At 33.1% G+C, this 18713-nt stretch overlaps 1 protein-coding gene across 1 annotated transcript in view; it reads right to left on the bottom strand.

The window, feature by feature from the left end:
• Positions 1-1440: 1440 nt before the first annotated feature.
• The window catches only part of LOC118185959 (uncharacterized), a 246753-nt gene continuing 229480 nt past the window's right edge, over positions 1441-18713 (bottom strand). The window contains exons 4-5 of the mRNA XM_085819720.1: positions 16688-17588; positions 1441-6648 (exon numbers count right to left, since the gene is read on the bottom strand). Coding sequence (XP_085675846.1) covers positions 6249-6648; positions 16688-17588 — 1301 coding nt within the window. The 3' untranslated portion in view covers positions 1441-6248. The remainder of the gene's footprint in view (positions 6649-16687; positions 17589-18713) is intronic.

Here is an 18713-nt window from a genome sequence, read left to right on the forward strand (position 1 = left end):
ATCTGCACGAATGTATGTTCCTTGCACTGTGAAAGAACAACGACCGAGAGCCATCAAATTTTGAATAACGTAGGTTTCCACCTGAATATGGGCACTTGGAAGCCTTAATTTTGAAACTCAAATTTGTTTCATTGCCTATTTCATATTTTGTAAAACTTTAACGATTTTTGATTAAAAACTCAACGATTTCAAAGCGAGCAGCGGCAACACTTTCTTTAATTTCTTTAAATATAACACGGGGCAATAATATTTGATGGCAACAATTTGAAAAGTGAGCCGATATTTATAGTGAATCAACGCAAAATGCCAAAACGAAATTAATAGTTCTTCTGGGCTAACGTCCTTTGGGCTAAAAACATAAGCAGTAGTATCAGTCTTATAGATGAAAATACAAGTGAAATTTTCAAATACCTATTAAAAATATAAAACTTAACGTTCTTTTAACAACGTAAGAGTCTGAATATAATAATACAGCTTTTTTTCACTTTTTAGTTATTTGTGGGGATTTATTTAAGTTATTTAATACTTAATTTATTTCGAAGCAATTTTCCTATCACTCGCGCTTTCAGCTTACGCTTTCTTGGCAGAATGTAAATGATGTAGCGTGCGTTTATATTAATGAGGTAGAAAGAAGTTAGTATTTAAGGGGAGGTTCTGCAATGTGAATTTAGTGAGAGAGAGAAAGACAGAGAGCGTGTTCTGACTGCCCGAAGGCCACGATGATATCTTTGATTTATTAGCAATTAGATTTCTGTGGCGTTGAGCGCTTCTAACCTTAGGCTTGTTTACGCCAACTTTTATGAGCTTGCCTGCGCGTTAAGTGACCTGTGGAAAGGTGTTAGGCTAACATAATTATGTTCTATTTTAAGTTACTTGTTACTTAAAAATATCTCACCCGGTCTTTATTCGCGCAGTCGTTGTCTTAGTCATATACTTCAATTACACAAGTGTTTTAAATGGCGCAAATATTCATGTTTTAGCAATGTCAAATTAAAAAAAAAAATTGGACAAATAAACAAATATAGCTTTAATGCGGTGTCCCAGTCACTATACTTAATTTTGAAAAATTTTTATACTGGTTATAAAAAAAAAAATTAAAATTATAAAAAGCTTGATTCGGGTACGACAAAAATTGTCCGAAATATTTAATTCAAAATTTGCAATTTTTGTTGTCCTTTGCAACTTGCCTCCAGGAATAGGTTAATAAAATTAGAAAAATTAGCGGAAATAAGTGTAAACGATGTGTGCAAGAAATATGTATAGGAACTCACGCGGTGGCCGCATCAGATTTTTTTTTTTTTTTTTTTTTTTTTACTTAAGAGGTCTTTACCGTTGGGCAGATAAATCATTACGTTCTAGAAATCTACTGTTCATTATACAATAGTCATAACTTCAAACAGTGATCATATTTAGATGTAAAAAGAAAAAAAAAAATACAAATTGGTTCAATATATTTTATTTCTAACATATCTTCCACACAATCATTTTTTCAAATAGACTTTTGAACCCAAAGTTCAGTACATATTGAAAACAACATTCCGGTAAATTTTTCAAGAAACTCACTTCAACTTCTTTCCTTATATAAGTTAAATTTTAACCAACATTCAGAAATGCATTGACAGAAAAATAGATAATAATAACTTAGTACTGCTTACCACAAAAAGCAGCCTTGTTTTAAATATAGCAGATCAACGAACATCACACATATAATTTTATATTACAAATCATTACATTTCTTTCCATAGTTCAGTCAAATGATTCTGTGGATTCTGTATAGTTGAATGTTGACTACATTTATAGTTTTTACATTTTGTGAGGAAGTATAAGTGTTACACTAAGATGCATACTTTGGATTTTGCACATTACGGCCTCAGATTTTTTTTTTAAAAAAAAAAAAGGTTGGTGAAATTTTTAAAAAATAACAGGATTTTTGTGACATTTTTAGTGACATAGTAAAAATATATATATATATAAACCGTGTCTTCTCACGTATTTCTCTTGATACCTATTTAGCGTCAGTTTCTAGAAATGTGAAAAATATTCGAGTAATTTTCTCTTTCTTCAATGCGGTCAGAGTGCGAGCTCCCTTTAATTTTAAAATGAATTTATCCACATAGTGATTTTTTTCTTCTTACTAACAAAGACAAACTTTCGTAGACTACCTGCAAAGGTCAGGTCGAACCTTTCCCTTCTAACTGTTGAACTTTATGCGAGCCTAATACAGGAACATACCCGTCCCTGCAAAACCAACACAAAGTAACATTTATTCTAAGATTTCGCTAAATCAGTTGCACATGCACCGTCTATGTATGTCTCCGTCTATTCGCTAACACAGTTGCACATGCACCATCTACGTTTAAGTATTTATACATGATTTGAGGCTTAAGAAGTAGCAGGAGTAACTGTAAAAACGAGCGTGTTTCAAATTACGGGAAGCAAAAATGAAGCTATCTTATTTGATTTTGTATTGTCAATATGTATTTTTATTGGAATGTAGGTTTCTTTTAAAAAATAATATTTTAATAGTTGCCAGTAGTTTTGTGATAGTTGCCAGTAGTCCATTACAATATTCTGATAGTTGCCTGTAGTCCATTACAATATTCTGATAGTTGCGTGCAGTCCATTACTGCTTTGCTTTTGCAATATTCTTATTGTAACCGCGTTCTTTGGAAATTAATTATTCGGGTAATTTTCTCCTCTCGATCTTTGGACATAAAATTAGTTTAAAAAAAGAGCAAAAATACGCAAGGAAATACGGTATACATACTAGAAACACCTTTTATTAAAATTACAAATATACTGTAAATGTTCATAACAAATTTTATTAGAATGTATTATAAATTAAATGAATTTTATTTTAAATTATATCAGTAAGATATGTTTATAAAAAATTAAGTTTGATCATTAACCAGTTAACTGTGGCGCTGTCGTTTAAGAGTGCGCACCGTTTTTTGTCGCCAGAATCGAGCCATGACGAGTATATTCGTCAGTCACAGAGTAAGTTGCGCTGGTAAGACATTGGATGAAAAAAGATGGGTTTATTTTATAAAATTGAAAATTTTATTACTAATATTTACTTATTTGTTTAACATAAGCATATATTACATACATATTAAACTAAAACCGCAATAAATTAAATTAAATATTATACATAGTATAAAAGTAAGAATTTAAATGACTACTGTGAAGTGATATTCAGCGAAACAGGGTACTATACACAATGGGACATTGCAAATCGAACACCAGTAACGGGATTCCTTCCTGATTTTACCGTTTGTAGCAATGCGAACACCTTCGCGTAGGGTTGTTTTTTTTTTCGACGTCTCGGGTATATACGTAATCCGGAACATGATTCCCGCCTAATTGGCTTATATTAGGTCTAAATGGCCGAGTTTGTGTCCATTTATTTCTTTCAATTGGATACGTCGCAAAAATATCTTCAATAAATTTGAGCAAAAAGTTGATACGCGATAATGATCCATTATTTTTTTTATATAATATGAATCCATTCAAACACATAATGTCTAAGAAATGGAGAAATATCTGTTTGTAGTACTTTTTGAGTCGTTTTCTCGCTGTGGAGTATGCTATGATAATTTCATCGCTCATATCCATTCCACCCTTTTTTTATTGTAATCAATCACTAGTTCCGGTTTTGTTGTTATTTTTTTTTTCTCTGTTTCTATTACGTTGTCATTATGTACAGTACTTACTAAATAAACCTCCCTCTTATCTCTCCATTTCATTAACATAATATTCGCATGACTAGTATACTCGTCAATCACAGTTAACTGGTTAAGAAACTTGTTTACTGCTTATAAGATAAATGGTAACATTCTCAGAACTGATTGCCTACAAGGTCGCGTTAAATATAAATCAAAGTTCTTAAGTTTTACGAAAAGGCAGCATTGGCACGTTTCGTGGATGATAAATTCCTGGCAACATACTAACAAAACATAACAAAAGTAACATTCCGGAAAAGACTTTGTAACAAGTTCTGTCATTAGGAGATATCTCCGGCTTGTCTAAAAAAAAAAATGTAAAGAAAATAATTTTAGCATTCTTCGAGAAAGTTCGACTTAGTAAGTTTTTCGATTTATCGATTTACAAAAATTCGACTTATCGAGGAAAGCTTAATAACTTTCTATACATTTCACAAAGAGCAAACATTCCAGTCAACTTAAATGAAAATTTCAAGTTATCCAAATTCGATTAATTGAAATTCTATTGCAAAATATTAAAAGAAAGTTTAATTGGAATCACAACTTTCGTTCCTGTGATGGCAACTTTTTCCGAAATTGTATCGTATGTGTGGTATCAAAAAATTAGAATTTCATCTTTCCATATTTTAGGTGCCTCTGCATGCAAAACAGACGCTTCTATAGAAGGTGTAAAAATATTTTAGAAAAAAACACGTCATTTCATAAAAATTATTTTAAAATAAATCTGGGTAACCTTAGTGCACTTCTAGGTTTTACTTATTCCTCCCTCACGATAAAAAAATACCTCTACACACACCAGGAACACTAAATATTACACACTAAATATAAACAAACACTACATATTACACAAAATGTACAATTTTAATAAAATTAATAGCACTGCAATCTGTACAATATCTATTACATATGCAAACCTAACCTCTGTGTAATCAAGTGTGTTGTTACATACAAAAATAAAGCAGAGAAGTAAGCGGACCCAGAAGAGACATAAGATGGAATTGCTGAATGAAATACTGGCAAAAATAATTCCATATTGTTCAACTATCTTCATGATATTAATTTAACAGGAGTAATATTAAATTAACCTTCCAAAAATAGGTTTTCCAATTCTTGGTTTAAAAAATGAAATTAACATTGCTGATTTCACAAGGCTACAACACAGTAGATGCCGGTTAATGTGATCGCGATTAATGTTAGTATTTGGATATTTTTATCGAATTACCGAAGTTCCGCTCATCAAACTATTAGAGAAAAAATTTTTGAAATTAAATTTAAGTCACCAAATAAGAACAAAATAGATTATAAATATTGCCAAGTGACAGAGAAATGTCACCAAGTGTGGTATTAAGTAGCCAAATAGCTTGGTTTCGATTTCAATCAACTAATTAAAATCAGGCAAAAAAGTAACCTTAATTTGCCGTAGATTTTAAACAATTTTACCGATTTTGAAGGCGATCAGACAGAAGTCTGACTTCTTTAACAGGTAAAAAAATTCTGCAGAACATTTCATTTTCTCTTGGGGAGGGGGGGGGAGTCACTATTGGAAAAAAAAATCTACCACAAAAAACTATTTTATTAAATTTAACATTTGTACGTTCTCTTTTAATGAACTGAGGATGTCCTTCGAATATTAAGATTAGGGGTACGCTATAGATTAAATAATTTCCAGACATGTTATGAACAGCTCCTAAATGAACTTATGCATTAAAGACATTGTGAAGAGTTCATAGAAAAACTTTTGAACTTTTCTTATTAAAATACTAATGAAAATGCTTATTTATATATTTCTAGTTATACTAATATGGAATTAATTTAATTCCATTGCTATTTTTTTTTCTCACCATTATTATTATTTTTATGCTAAAATTTTGCTGTATATTTTGTAACAAAACTCGTAAGTGCGATTATAACTAAAAATTATATATATAAATCTGGGAAAATAAGTGAAAGCTTTTATCTCTCCTGGTATCTGTGGAGCTGCTTTGAGTTCAAATTTAACCCTTTCGCTCCCGGTGGTTTAACACTGAAACCACTGCTCAAAGTTCTATAAAATATAAGGTTGTGATTTTCTTGCATACATACGTAAATAGGATGCCGTAGCGAAAATTTCAAAATATAACGCAGCGTTTCATCAGTATTGGCCTTTTCTTGGTGTGGTATCACTTGTAAAGTGCCATAACATTGCCTTTTGTGTATTTTGTGCAATACCATTTTAATATCGCTTGTGCAATGGCTAGTAACTTTATTTTCTCAACACTGGTGGCTTCGTATATTTTGGCATTTTGTTCACGCGTTAGTTACATATTCGTATATTTCCGAAAGTTGTTATTCGGCGTACTATTGTAACGCATTACTAATATGTTAACCATGAGACAAGCAAATAAACCTTTTTACTGACGACGTCTTTTGGGGAGCTAAAGGGTTAAGTTTACTGATTAAAATGGGTATTACATTCAATAATCTTTTGAATAACAATCTATAAATTAATAATACTACATCGAAACAGGGAGGATTTGGAGTTGGTTATCAGTTCTCGACATCGACGACAATTTCTTGAGAATGACTATCATCATCGTCGTCGTCTTCACCCGGGTAAAAGCGATCACAACTGTTAGAAGGCGACATAGCTCCTTCTTCACAGGGGGCCTCTGGCAGACCCAGAGTATGCGTTAACGTGTGTCTCCTGAGATCGCAATTCCTCCTGAACACTTTGCCACAGGAGTCGCAGTTGTAAGGCTTTATATCCGTGTGCGTAAGGAGATGGGTCTTGAGGTTGCTGCGTTGATTGAAGGTCCGTCCACAAGTTGGACATTTGTGTGGTGAGTCCTCCATGTGTAAAATACGGTGGACAGCGAGTGTCCGGGATTGACAGAAGCCTTTGCCACACTCCGTGCACTTGAAAGGTTTCTCTTTTGAGTGGATGTACCTGAAAATGAACAAAAATAAATATTTTAACTTTCTAGTCTGTGATTTTATGAAAAGATATGTTAAAGAAGACATGTTTTTATCACTTAGTTATTACAGGTGTTGCTTGTCCGAAAAATAGCAAAAATGTTATCTATAACACTTAACAATACCTAGCGTAACGTGTCAGGTACAGCTTTCAGGAAAGCTGTAACTTTCCTTAAATCTCTCCTTATGGTTTGGTCTTTTATATGCAAGTGCATTTAGATGCTAAGTAAAAATTTCGTTATACTAAAAATACTTAAATACAGCACTCTTTAAACGTTCTCTAACTTAAACAACAGACACATAAACAACAGAAGTTGGAAGAACAACATACGTTCGTGTGGAAGCAACAGACACAATGAATGTAAAATACTATAAACTCAAATTTATTTTCTCACTACTTAATTTGAAATAATACAAACATGAAATCTAAGTCTTCTTTATAATAATAATAATAATAAATAATACACACTCCTTATAATACAAACAGGAACTCTCTCTTTACTTATAGTTTCTGGCTGGAACGTGCAATAAATTAACTGGCTGCAGCGCCAGAGCTTCCTTATGAAAATGCCATACAAAATTTTGTAAAACAAACTGTGTTCAACTCCTTTAGAATGCTTCAAAACAGAAGTTCCCAACGGAGTAGGTGCCACTATAAACATTTTTCGTAAGGGTCTACTCAAAGATACAATTCTCAGATCGGTCAGACAATCTAACTCTCTTGTTCATACTTTGTTTGAAAGTTCATACTTGCCAAAACCGTGCTTAATGTTCAAGGATTATATAAGAGTCGCATCAGTCAGGCAAGACAAGAAAGACAGCAGCAACAGACATAAGTCTGTACTGCAGGGTGATGCCAGTTACGGTTTCTCTTCTCGATTTAAACGACTCCATTTGCCTTGAAATCTGCATAAGCCTCTGGACTTAGCGAATACGTGACGAAACGGAGCGTAAATGAAAAACTCAAAAATAAACTATTAACTGTTAGTTAAACTTAAATGCAACGGGAAAAAAATATAAATAAAAAATATTATTTAATTAATTATCTAGGATGTTTTGGATAGAAAAGTCCATGTGGTACTGAAAAATTCTTATGAATTTTGATTCTGAATTGCTCCTTTACAGGTGTTGCGTGGAATCCCAAGATTTTGCTGAGTACAGCTAAAGTCACTGAATTAACTCACCAAAAAAATTTTAAACATGTTAATAAATTAACAACAAGCTTTCATTTACATGGATTCGAAAAAAGAAGAAATGATCGAGCACCTGAAGTTCAAGGTAAGTAGAGTCCTGATAATTAAAATTTTATGACTATCTAAAATAACAAACCAAAGAACAAATTAAGGTACTAAAACAACAAGAATCAGCTTATGCTATGTAAATTTATAGACTAAGTTTACAAGGTAAAATAGAACCTGCTTCTTCAGCTGCAGGAATGAAAACAACGAAGAAAAAGCATATCCATGCGATAAACAAGCACAAAAAACTAAAGAATGTTCCACTAAAGAAATAAATAAAACTACTGGTGCCATCTATTGACAAAAAAAAAAAAAAAACTGTAAAATAATTGCTTTAAAATCTGAAAGTAAAGATAGATTGGAATTGGGACTATTGATTAGAACTGAAGGGATTTTAAGTTGATTCTTGTTGCTTTACTATCCCTAACATAAAGTTCTATTGCGTATATTGCCTTAAACGTCTTTGGATACTCTGAACTAGGTGTCAGCAACGTGGGTTTAAATTCTAAATTTTAGATATTTGGGCAATAAACACGCATAATTGTAATGAATAATTTCAGTAAAAATTCTTATTTTATCTTGTCCATTTTGACAAATGTACAAACTGAACAATTAATCTTTTGATAAAAATTGAAACTTAGCAACATCTCAAACAGCATCGAAACGCTCAGAACGCGTTCAGAGAGAGTATCGCTTGCTCTATCGCAATATTATGTGTATACAGAACATTCTATATGACGTGCTAAAAGTGGTTCCTGTTACAACCGTGTTTTTAATTACGTACATTCCGAAGTACAACACTGATACTTTTCGAAAAGTTTCAGCATCTGCTATCAAGTACGTTCTACTGAGCGTGCTTAAACGTCATGTGTTACAACAGTATTAGGACAGACATTTTAGCGGACAACACAGGTACTTTTGAAACGATATTCAAAATGTTCTACCAGAACTTAAGGAATGTTTCACAAAAGTGTTAATAGTGCCACATTTTGATATTCTGCTGTTCTCTATAAAGCTGTAACCTACTGACATCATTCAGAACGTTCTCCAGAACATTACAGGAACATTCATAACGTTCTAGCAACGTTATACACAAGTGTTAGTAGTATCATTTTTTGACGTCCGTTATTGAACAGCAGTATACAGACTTGGTTTAGAACGTTTTTCCAAAATGTTCCAGGAACATTCTGGTAGTACGTGCCAAAAACGTTCTACTTGAAAGTTCATGGAATGTTACATAGAAGTATTACAACCACAAATATTTGAAGTGGGATCTAGGCTACTGGTCTCACACTCACTGCATGTTGGTGGAGTGGACGATATGATAACAGTTGACGGTCAATTTTTGATTAAGTAAAAAATAGTTTTAATAAATTTTAAGTTTCGCTTACTAAACATTTATCAAAACATGCAAAAACAATAGTAATAACTCAAAGCGAAAAAATTCAAATTTATTTATTTTCTATCTGACGTCTAAAGTTTGGCACCTGCAAGACATTTTTGTTGGTTACACTTCATACGAGTATTTCAAATATATTTGACAGCTAAATACTAAACTCTTAGGCTGACATTTCTTTCAATTAATTCTAATGTGTTTAATTAATCTTTAAATGATTTACGAAAAGTTTTCAGATAAAATTTATTAAGTGGGGCAAAACTTGAGAATAAATAATAACAACCTAATCTCTTGTTTATTAACTTTTCTTCGAAGCATAAATAAAAATGTGTATGTTTGTTTGTAAATAATTATAGACTTCTTTATTCCTTCCTAGAGCTTGACAGATGGTGCTTCAATTCGAGTAAATTTTGCGGTCTTGGCGAAAAATTACTAAAGAAACTATCTTCACGGACAGATGTTCATCAGTCAATCAGGTTTTTTCCTTATCGACTTTCAACCGCGGGGGAGGGGGGGGAGCTGTTCTTTTAAATAACCTATTCCCAAAAAAGCGATTATTCTTTGTGAAAAAATTTGTAACTGAGTTTATTTTTTGACAAGTTAATCAAATTTGTGTTCTAAAATCTTTGAATAAGATTTATATCATGTTGTAAATTAATTAGTTCCATAGAATTTCTGGTGCGTTATTCATGCTCATTTTTAATGAAAATGAAAAATAGATAAACGCTAACTTAAAATAATTAAAATTCTTTGAAACATTGTATTTCTAATTAAAATGTCTAATAAATATTTATTTATATATAAGTTATTAATCGTATGTGAGTAATTGATTGTGTTAATTGTATGTAAATTATTAATTGTATGTAACGTATATAAGTTATTAATTGTCTAACACATATGTAAGTTAAGACACAATAACACGCCGAATAAATACTAATTCAGAAGTCAAACAACAAAAATCAGCGTTATATTGCGGTTTTGCAGCTGAGGATGGTGGTTCGGTAAAACCATCGAAACTAGTCCTGTGAAAATTTTGAAAATATAACGCTGATTTTTGTTGTTTGAATTCTGAATTAACATATGTAAGTTATTGTGAACTATTGTAAACTGGTATGTAAATAATTATAAACTTCATATATAAATTTTGTAAACTGGTATGTAAATAATTATAAACTTCATATATAAATTTTGTAAACTGGTATGTAAATAATATAAACTTCATGTGTAAATTTTGTAAACTGGTATATAAATAACTATAAACTTCATATGTAAATTTTGTGAACTGGTATGTAAATAATTATAAACATTATATGTACATTTGTTAAACTGGTATGTAACTAATTATAAACTTCATACGCAAATTTTGTAAACTATTATGCAAATAAATATTGTAGACATATAAAAATATTGTGAATTGGTATGTAAATAATTATAAATTTCTTTATTTCTTACTACCAGCTTGACACTTGGTGCTTTTTTGATTCTGATAAAGCTTGTAGCTGACGGATTGTAGATTGGTCAATCCTTTTAATCCTTTTTATTTTTCAACTGTATTAAAAAAGCTGTTCATTCGCAAACAAAACGATTATTCCTAGTGCAAAAATTTATCACTGAGCTTCTCTATTTTTTGACAGGTACAAATAAAAGTTATTAAAATGTTTAGCTTCAAATTTTTAATAAGATTTATATTACTTTATACAATAATTATCTCCATTTACATATTTTCTGGTGCATTGTTCATGTTTGTTTTTAACGAAAATTAAAATATATAAACTTGGACTTCAAATAACTAAAATCATGAAAATCTTTGCAGCAAATGCACAATTGAAATATCTCGCATAAAATTGCTTCGCGGACTGTCAGTTTGATCACCAGCTTGTAACCGCCACTAATCTTAGCTAGCGCCATCTAATCAAATAAAAAGGAATAAAAGAAAAAAGTTGGAGCTCAGACACTATAAATTTTGAAAGCTTCTTCGAAAACCTAGCTTGGAATTAATACCCTTAAAACAGGTTTATTTTTCTGAGAGTGGACAGCTTCAAAAAAAAGTAAGTTACCAATTAAAAACGTTTTTGAGAAAATTTTAGTGGAACTAATGTTGAAATTGTGATTAAGGGACCAGTTTGAACTAGCTGTTGAATGCTTTTTATTTCTCTTTTCCTGACATAGGATTCGCAGTTCTTGATGCTAAATTTTAACGCTGTTTAATTTGATAATATGTGTCAAGCCACTTTCACAAGGAATGCTATGAATTCTTTAAAAACTAAATTACAAAAAGGGTTTAAACAAAGAATTATTTTTATAGATAAGGGAATAATTGGAAAGTTAAACTAATGAAGATCCCAAACAGGTTTGTAATTATTATGGCTGTCTCATATAGGATTTTATTTTATTAACCGCTTATGAAGGTTTCCACTCTTCTTTTGCTACATCTCATCAGTAGGATCTTCAGTTAAGTTTGTAAAGTATTTATTTATTTTAATTAACGAGTTAAATTCTCCCTTTCCGTTCTGCCAGAATACAAATTTTAGTTCTAGCGAATTTAACTGAGATGGAAAGAGATAGTATTTAAAAGGAGATTTAGTTTGTTCAGTCAGAGAGTGTTCCGCCACGTTAATAGTTGAAATTCTACGGTAACAGTCTGCCTTTGGCGTTGCTTTATTGTTGCCAATAGTGCTTGTCACGACGGTGTAGGATCCAGCCAATTATTTCTGTGTAGCCTTTGTCTAAATTACGACTTAGCTTAATTTTAAAATTCTATCTTTTGAGTTACACCCTAAATGCTGGCTGATTTTGTAAGCACAAGAAGTGGCTTCTGTTCAATTATTTGAGTTTTGAATTAAAGGGTCTTTTACATCCTTCTTACGTTTCTGTATAATTAACGAGACATAGCAATAAATCACTTACGTCTTTTGAGGAGTCTTGACTTGTAAGGATCTTAAGTTTTACTAACGTTTATTTTATTTTAAATCTTTACTATCACTTCTTATTTTCTACTTCCGGCCAGAATTAAAAGCTTTAACTTATTTATGCAAATTTGTCTGGCGAACGCCAAGTACTTAAGTTGTGGCTTTTTGCCAAGCAAGAGAGAGGAAGGAGTTAGTAGAAGCAGGCCGCTTGCCTTAGCAGTTTTTATTCGGTTGCTGGTTGCCTTCCAGGCCAGAGGTTTAATCCTCTTGATAATTTTAAACGTATTGTAGTGTTAACAGTTCTCTGTACTACATACGGCTTCCTGTTAATATACGGTCAATCTTCTCGGAGGCCCTTGTTTGTTATTCCAAAGTTAAGTTAGAGTTTAGTTAATATTTTTATATTCTTACGTTCAGACCACAAGTGGTTGGTCTCTGTATTCCGAAGTCCGGAAATCATTGTAAAGAGTGAAAAATAAAGGGTTTCGTATACCCTTCCTGTGTATCTTGTCTACTTCCCACATTTATTGAACATAGCTTTAGTAAGCTCCCTGTTCCGAGTCAGGTTCTTGAATGTTCCCAAAGAAAGTAAGGCGGAATACTGAACCTAATAGACTTAGCGGATGCTATTGTTACGTTATTTTCTTCCTTCACGTTCGTACGGGGTTCGTAGATTTGGAGTGAATAACGACGACACTTGATGAAGTATCGAAACACTCTTTATTTACCAATATTAATCAGATAGCTCCAAAATCACTTTTACAGTCGTCGAACTGTTATAAACACGCTGACACGTTCAGCGACACAGCCTTCACACTATCGGGCAATAACGGTGGAAACATCTTCACTGCAAAGCACCCGAGTACAGTTCCCAACTCTGCTTGGTAATTCTCAGTATAATACATTAAGTGTGACAATAAACAATTAACAGAGTTACTGATACAAAAAGTTAAAATAAACAATAACGAAATAAACACAATTATTCGGGGTTAAATTAGAGTGAATGGTATTGATTTAAAGATAATTAACATATGTATATGCTATAATTCTGTGTAGATATAGTGAGATTAGAAAAACAACCGAATGGATGCTTAAGATGAGAGAACGGAGAAGAAAAACTTTCAGATGTGGTCATTGATATGCAGAATAATTTTATTTTAGTAAGAGAGCAAACCTTGATACGGATAAACAAATTCGCACATCATTATTTATGGGTGCCGGATGCACCAGATAGTTTTGTACAGCTTATAGCTTCTTACGCAACGGGCGAAGCGAAAGTAAACTCCGCTTGGCTACCAGCAAGGCGAAGCAGGGAAAACAAGATTTGCGCAATAGGTAACAGACCTTGGTTCCTTTGTTTAAATTTTAACGCTGCTATTAGACGAGAGTCATCCGCAATGTACATTACATAAGCGAGCATGATCGAATTATCTGGAAAGACGCACTCCAGAAAAATTATTATAAAGAAATCAAAACAGAAAGGGAAGACAGCCAACTTAAAATGAGTAATTAAAAGAACTGTTATTAAACACACACACACATTAAGAAAACGAACAAACAAAAAGCCCAGACAAAGAAAGGAAAGAAAACAAAAAGAAGTAAAAATAAATAGAAAAGTACAGAAAACTTTAATTTAAATAAAATGCACCAAAAGCAAATACAGAATATTTAGGGGCTGTTCTGGCGACGAGGATGGCCAGCTGCAAGTTACTCCAGCCTGTTTGAAATACAACGTGCGATCCTGAAACACTCGCGTTTGCTTTCAAAGCTTAGTGATTTTTTAAAGTAACTTCAGACTACGCGCCTATATGTTCCGCTAGCGGCCGTCTAAGGTCATGTTCTGCAGTCTCTCTGCAGAAGAACACAGGGTGATTCGGACCTTTCGAATACCATGCCGAATAAGTACTGGTCGTTTTTCATGTCATTTAAAGTGTTAATTTTGCATTCCAAGAAACAACTGATTCCACCATACAGTGAATTATTTTCTATTCCATTATCCTCGTTCAATCACGGGGTACTACGCTTTACATCCATAGCCTCTGTTTGTATAAAACGTATAAACGCTCGTATAAAACTTTCGTGAATAAGTATTTTGAGTTGTAAGCAGAGTACCGCCACGGAATCATTTTAATGTTGAGAATGGGGGGGGGGGACTTTGCTTCATTTAATTATAAGGAAAAATGTGCATGCATATTATGTTATATAATTATATTGTAGCTATGAGAAATTTAAAGTCGAGAGATATTTCATCACTACTACTGTGTGCGCCGAACTCCTGCATTTCTGAAATATTGTGTCTTCTCAGTAAAAATGTTTGTCAACAAATGTTTGTAACAAATGTTTGTTCTCTAAACACTTTAATTACTTAGCGATTTGCATTAAAAATTATTAAACAATTACCGCATTTCCCTCTAGCTTTTTAGCACTAGATTTATGACACTTTAAAATACAATCGCTTCATTTTCCTTTTCCATTATTGTACATAGATTTTTCCTCGTAGGGCTAGTTTATTGGTAAATTCATTTCCCTCGATCATTTTCATTTTTATTCAATTCGTAATAGCATTTCTTCCATTTTATTTTTCTTTGTATTTATTAGTATTTCAAATGCACTTTATGAAAATTCTTCGCCAAACTGTGCGATCATTAGGCTATTTTGAAGCGAGAGACATGAAAAATGAGCAATATCCTCGCCGGGACTCGAACCTGGATCCCTCGAATACGCGCCGAGTATGCTACCGTTACACCACGAAGGCATGCTGGAAAAAAGGAGAAAATACCTTATAAAGCTGTGTGGTCTGTCATGACTATTAGACCAATTTGTTTGGTTAGGTAGGTCGGGCTGCGCCTACTCCTAGTACCTTATAAAGCTACCGGAATGTGGCAGGCGTTCTTCCGCTTAAGAAAACTCTTATTTTCTAAACATGTGATTTCTTGTGACATCTTTATTTAACTATAACTTTCCAAACATGTGATTTGTTGTGAAAACATTGCGTAACTTTCCAAACATGTGATTTCACCTTACTTCAATTATTTCGTTTCAGCGCATTGTAGCTTTATCCGCAGCCTGATGTGTTTGATCTTTCAAAATCAGAGTGTTTCGTTCGTCTCCTCCTTTTTACCTCTAATGTCTCTCTTGGAAACTGCGGTTAAGACTTATTCATACGAGGTGCCCTTGAGGTTTAACAAAGTAATTGTGTCCGATTCAATTACCGATAGATATAGGTGCATTGTCCGTCAGATATTTTAATGTTAATATTGCTTGTTATATAATGTTATTGAAAACATTGCAGACCTCTGTAGCTAGAATTTTGCAAAGCATTTTTATAGAATTCTGTTTACTGAAAGACTCTCATGAATTTACAAAATTTATTATTAAATTTAGAAATTCTATAAAGTTATTGATTACTTATAAAGTTTCATAGGAACTTTTATAGAGCTCTATCAATCTCTGTAAAATGTTTTTGTCAGGGAAAATCCATAATATTTCCCACCCCTAGCTTTTTAGCCGTAGGTTATGGAAACTTTAAAAATATTCGCATCATTTTCCCCATTCTCTGTTGTAGATAATTTTCCCCTCTGAGGGCTTATTTATTGGTAAATTATATTCCCTGGATTGCTTCTATTTTTATTTAGTGAATTCAGTTCGCTTGTTTTTTTTTATTTTTTTTTTTTTTATTTTTTTTATTTTTTTATTTTTATTTTTATTAGCATTTTATCCATTTTATTTTTCTTTGTATTTAATATTTGAAACGTATTTTGTGCAGTTTTTTTGTTAAGCTACCCGTATATGGCAGGTGTTCTCCTAGTTAAGAAACTTTCCAAACATGTGATTGCCCTTTACTTCTGTTATTTACGTGCCAGCTCACTGTAACCTTATTTACTGCCGATGTGTTCGATCTTTCCGGGTCTTATGTTCGCCTCCCTTCTCCTTCGTTCCTCCGATGTCCCTCTTGGGAACTGTCGTCAAAACTCATTCATGTGAGATGCTCCTGGGGCTTTACAAAGTAATCAATGCGGCTCCGTTACCATCATATACTGTAATGTTAATATTATATATTCTTATTTACCATATATAAATTATATATTACATATCTTTATTGGAATATAGGTTCCTTTAAAAAATAATAGTGTGATATTTAGCAGTAGTTTTTCCATGACTGTGTTTCATTTGTTATGTTCTTACTGTAACCGCTTTCTTCCGAAATTAAATGACTGGCATATTTTTCTCCTCTCGATTTTCGTAAGATAAAAATAATTTGAAAAAAAAAAAAAAAAAATGTGAGAGAGAGAGAGAGAGATAGAAAAATAACGGTAAACTTATAAGGTATTCTCGGCGAAGGCATTTGCTAATATTTCATTTTGCCTCCTTCAAAAAAAAAAAAAAAAAAAAAAAAAAAAAACCTAATGTCTCTACAATTAGGTATTTCTCTACATTAATATGACATCTGTATGAATTAAACTAGCTTACCTGTGATCCCTCAAGTGATCTTGTCTCCTGAAAGCCTTATGGCATATGTCACAGGTATAAGGTCTTTCGTCAGTATGCGTCCGCTCATGGATCAATAAATTATAAGACTTAGTAAATCTCCTTTGGCAGTATTTGCAGATAAATTCCTTTTTGGGTCTAGAGGATCCCCTACCCCTTGCCAGCTTACGCTCAAAATAGTCCGTCGCGAGACCCATTGCCCCAAGCGTATAGTAAGGCGATATGAAAGGATAAGTATGACTGGTTATAAGGGCTACGGATGCTTTGGTGGTCGCCGTTGTGGTGCAGCTGAAGGGGTCCATTTTGGTGTCTGATAGACACTGACTGTGAGCTGGCGGTGGATCGTCCTTGGAGGTGGCCGATTCGGCGAGTTTTGCGAAATCAAACTTCGCTTTTGTTGTTCTGGACTTGTTCGCTGGCTCTAAGCTGCAAGATGTTGTTGTTGATTGTGAGGGACATGCTTTCTCCGAATGACCCATGACGGTCTTCGAAGACCCCAGCCTGCTTGCCTTTGGCGATAACCTTTCTTGCACAGCTTCGCTCGTTGTAGCTGTTTTGCACGACATGCTGGATCCGTCCGGCAGAACGAAAGGGTAATTTCCAAATTGCTGGACGCATCCGGCCATTGTGTAAGCCGGAAGGATAGGCAAAGGAGACAGCGGCAAGTGAGTCCTGGAGAACACGGGTTGAGGGAACGTATGCATAGTTGATGGATGCATCACCAAGCCGGGAAGAAACTGCGTGCTGGCAATTAGGAGCTTTTTGCTGTTGTAGTGAGCATCCGGTGGACGTTCGGGGACTTCTTGCAGAGCTGCAGATCTCTCGATGCTGCTTGATTTGCAGAACGGCTTCATTTCTTGCATCTTCATGTCTAGATGTTCATCTGCAAAATAAAATTATAGAGATTTTTATAAATACAACTTTATAGATGCTGAGGTATTTTATGTTAATTTGTAGAGTTGCTATTGTATCTGGAAACTAGGGTTAAAATCCTGAAGACACTACTAGACTGATTATCGCTACGTCTTAAATGACTCAAAAAATACAGCAGAAGGTTAAAATACCTTTATTTAAAAATGTTGCTTTAATATAAAAGAACAACACAACTTCCGAAGACTTCAGTAGATGAAACTTCCATTACATATGGAACAGAAATTAAATTCAAATGCGGGTAACGTTCGGAGACTACCCATTAAATACACTAAAATAGTCTAGCTCAGATATTTTACCGACGCATATATGATATATCGGCTAGCGAGAATGCTAAAGCCGGAAATTTTAACAGCAAGACGAGATTGCCAGCTTTAATCTAATGATTCAAAACCTTCAGCTTCAATACACGCAAAGATTATTTCCATTCTGGTGAGGAATACGGAAAGACGAAGTTGAGGTAAAGACTTGAATCACAACAACTCGTTAACTAGGTATTTTATGTTACAAGGTTATAAGATATTTTATGTTTATTAACTAATTAATATGATCTGACCTTTACGATAATTTCTTCTTTTCGTAGTCCTTCTCCAGGATGTAAATTAATTGTTTGTGTATTTAAGCTGAGGGTTTTGAGTGTTTAAAGCCTCTAGCAATCTCGTCTTGCTGTTACTTAATATCGCTAGCTCTGCTTAGTTTATTTCCGATTTGCTAACCGACGTTTAAAATACATGCAGTTTGCAGTCTTGTGCCAGTTTGAGTAGATTATTTTGGAGTTAATTAATTTACAGCAGTGTGATATAAATGGTATTTAAAGATTTGAAGGTACAGATATGATTAACTTTTTTCGTGCTTGTCAACCCTCGTCTACTTTCAGTTACGAATTCTTGCAATAAGTACTTCTTGGTATATTTGTATGTGAAGAGGTGTTATTTTCTGCTAATGAAAATTTATAAATCTAAAAAAATAACCCGATTGATCGATGAATATCTATAATTTGTGATTAAGATTGTTTCTAGATATTATTTTAACATTTTACCAAAATCGAAAAACGAAAGAAAGAAGCTTATAATTATTT

Source organism: Stegodyphus dumicola, chromosome 1, assembly GCF_044657685.1.
Source record: "Stegodyphus dumicola isolate Sdum_Otavi_A_Nest chromosome 1, ASM4465768v1".
NCBI lineage: Eukaryota > Metazoa > Arthropoda > Arachnida > Araneae > Eresidae > Stegodyphus > Stegodyphus dumicola.